General features: G+C 41.9%; 1 protein-coding gene across 1 annotated transcript in view; it reads left to right on the plus strand.

Moving 5' to 3' along the window:
• Window positions 1-730: 730 nt before the first annotated feature.
• Window positions 731-3,657, plus strand: part of ppp2r2ba (protein phosphatase 2, regulatory subunit B, beta a) — a gene marked incomplete at its 5' end in the record, with an annotated part of 11,445 nt that continues 8,518 nt past the window's right edge. The window contains 3 exon segments of the mRNA XM_035669580.1: window positions 731-828; window positions 2,387-2,552; window positions 3,469-3,581. Coding sequence (XP_035525473.1) covers window positions 731-828; window positions 2,387-2,552; window positions 3,469-3,581 — 377 coding nt within the window.

The following is a 3,657-nucleotide window of genomic DNA, read 5'->3' on the forward strand; positions in this document are numbered from 1 at the left end:
GTGTGTGTGTGTGTGTGACAGCCATTATGCTATACCTTTTTAGCCTGGGGTTGTATAATAATTACAGTCACCATTAGCCTCTCCTAAATCCAGGCAGATGTATGTCTTTGAGGAGGAGAGGGAAAAGTACCTTAAGGGTAGGTGTCTATTATTTACTTTTTGGTGAAACTACTATGTAGAGAAGGATAAATGTTTGCAATGGAGTATAAACAGAACAATTACCTTTACGGAGTTATTGCTGTTATATTTTTGTTATCCTGTTGGTGCACTGCATAGATTAAAGTATTAAAAAGTATGCCACACATGCATAAACATGTATATCAGCTGCAAATGACTGTGTTTTTTTTAATGAAGGGGCAGGAGAGTTACTTAGCAGCACGGGGTCTTGCAGCCAGGAGGAGTGAGGTGAATGACATTATTAGTGTGGCGGCTCCATCCTCTAAAAAGCAGGAGTGCAATTAAATGACACAGACTGGCTCACTTCAGGCTGAATTTGTTGATATCATGCAGTGACTCATCCAGTGACTTCTCCTAACCCATATTTCACCAAACTAGGATATCTGTGCCGGAGAGTCCTCTGTGGGTTTGTCACGAGATTCTCCTTCTCTTCCCTTGACATGTTTTCTAGAAGTCACTCTACCAGATCTTTTTGTCTGACTGATACCTTGACAGCTGTGCACATCCTTACTGACATTTTCTCCCCCTCTTTGCTCTGCTTCCTGTGTTGCAGCTGACATTATCTCAACGGTCGAGTTTAACTCATCGGGGGAGCTGTTGGCCACCGGGGATAAAGGAGGCAGAGTGGTTGTCTTCCAGAGGGAGCAGGAGGTAGGAAATGCCAACAATGCAACACTAATTATGCTGCTCTTCTGCTGAAACGATTTGACAGACTTGAAACAATGAAGCTGGATTGTATGCTTTCAAATAACTAGCAAGTAAGGTGTATATATTATGGTATTTTTGTTGATTTTCAAATCCCCAGAAAATAAATAACTAAACAAAGAAATTAAATTAATAAATAATAAATAAAAACGAGAGAGAAATGGAGTCCCATTTGTTTTCTTGCTGGTCACCAGACTTTTAGAGTATTCTGTAGGATAAAATGATCTGTCTCTGAGAGACAGTGGCAAAGCTGTCCAGCCAGCCAGGTCTTCTCTTATCTTGTGAATTAAGGCCATGAAATTAGCTTTCTGCAGGCCAGAGAGGGAGGGGGTAATATATATACCCAAGTTGATATTAACCTGATGGGGATGAACGAAAAGGATCAGAGCTCAGAGATCCAGATACAGGGGTTAGCGGCATTGCCTCACACTTAAAGTAATTAATCTTGTAACCTGAAAATTATCTCACAATCTAAACTGCTCTAGTAATAGAAGCCTCAGGGTGGCTTAGATAAAGCAGAACATCATCTGCATATAAGTAGATTTTATGCTGCACAGGAACCACCTCTATGCCTGTCACTAATGGATCACTTCTAATGGTCTCTACCAAAGCCTCTGTGGTGGGGGCAAACAGTAGGAGCGGGCCTTGTCTGGTATCATGCCCCACCATTAACACAGAAGACTTCTGGTCATTTGTAATAACTGAGGCACGAGGGCAGCATATGCATGTGAATGGCTTTCAAGCCTTCTGCTTTTAGCAAGTAATTTTTGGTCCAACATAGTGTTGCTGTAGTGGCATCAATTTGAAGACTCAGGTCCTGAATGGTTGAGGTTAAACTCTCCTGGAGGTTGCTTAATTGTTGCTCAAGGAGCTGTTGTTTAGCCCTCTGTTTTGTCTTAAAATTAGCTAAAAATGATTTAGTAAAACCACAGATAGTGTATACTGTATATGAAATGCTGTCAAATAGTGTGGCACAGCAGAACTTTGAGGCAAATGCTAGCATTAGCATGCTATTATGCTCACAATGACAATGTTAACATGTAGATGTTTAGCAAGCATAATGTTTACCATGTTTATCTTAGTTCTTAGTTCAGTATGTTAGCATGTTAAAATTTACTAAAGAGGACTAAACTGTCATTAGTTTTGCAGGTACGTGATGATAAACCAAAGTATGGTAAACATTTTACCCAATGATGAAAATAAAAAAAGTCATTCATGGGATCACCAAAGCAGTTATGATTCATTGTCTGCAGACCAAGAATACTTTTTGAGATATTTTAGTCTGGACCAAACAACCGACAGGCCGTAATTGCCACCTCTAGCATGGCTAAAAATGTTTTGTTATACTTTGAAGCTACTTAAAGGGGCCTAGGGGAAGAGACGGTACATTTACATTACCAACAGCTTGTTAAATTAATTTGTGGTAACCAATATTTATTCTTCTCTGGTTAACAGCACACAGGTCAAGCTTTGACTATGTTTGTGTTCTCTCCTTCTTTTATAGAGTAAGAGCCAGCCCCAGCGTAGAGGGGAGTACAATGTTTACAGCACATTCCAGAGCCACGAGCCAGAGTTTGACTACCTGAAGAGTTTGGAGATTGAGGAGAAGATCAACAAGATCAAATGGCTTCCTCAGCAGAACGCCGCCTACTTCTTGCTATCCACCAACGGTCAGTCATTTATCTAAGGCGACCCTGCTACTACATGAGCAACACAAGTGGCAAAATGGCCAAATAAACCATTAATCTTTCATGACAGTGTTTAAAAGTGAGCATTGTGTTGTTCTTAGTCAATAACAGTGTTTAACTAAAGACACGATTCATTCATTCACTTTGCAGAATGGGCAGATAGAGAGCTGTTGTAAAAGGACATGTTATTAATATCCCATGAAAATGTCTTTTTGACTATTTGTGTGAATGTATTGGTGTTTCACTTGGCTGAGTAAGTGCCACCAGCAGACGCGTTTCAGATTGAGAACTTCATGCATGACTGCCACAGCAGGAACACACACGCACACATATTAAAGCATGTGCCACCACACACCATACATGCACGCTACCTCAAACCGACACACACATCAGCAGAGAGACGTCTTGCAGATTGTGGGCTTCATGCATGGCTGCTACAGAAGTGCTAGTGATGGCTGGAGCAGATGGCGCAGGGTCCTGTGGCGATGGCCCCGGTGCTCTGACACCAATATTCACAGCAGAAATTAAAATGGAAAAAAAAAAGCAACAACAACCTGACTGCCACCACCCCCTTCACTAGACAGAGAAAATGAGATGTAACTGGTGTTTGTGTGATGCAGAATTGAAAACCATCCAGATGGCTTTTTCGGGGGGGAATGCATATTGCAGCCGGGAACTATAGTCAACTTGTAGATTGATATCAGTGACATCAGAATGTTCACAGGAGCCGCCATTCATCATTCTCGCTGGCTCTTGCCCAGCTACATGCCAGATTGGCTGCCCAACCCCCCGCATCCATCTTGTATCTGAGATTCACTGTAGTGAGCCATGATCTAACTGTATGTTGTGTTTGTGTGTGTCTGCGTGTGTGTATGTTTGTGTGATGTATCCATCCCAGACAAGACGGTGAAGCTGTGGAAGATCAGTGAGAGAGACAAGCGTCCGGAGGGTTATAACCTGAAGGATGAGGATGGACGGATCAGAAATCCGTCGACCATCACCTCGCTACGGGTAAGCGGTCACACAAAACGGATCTAAAACCACCCAAAATGTCACATGGACTTATATATATGTGATATGATTTGAA

Source organism: Morone saxatilis, unplaced genomic scaffold, assembly GCF_004916995.1.
Source record: "Morone saxatilis isolate NCDOM2014 unplaced genomic scaffold, NCSU_SB_2.0 Contig22, whole genome shotgun sequence".
Lineage (NCBI taxonomy): Eukaryota > Metazoa > Chordata > Actinopteri > Moronidae > Morone > Morone saxatilis.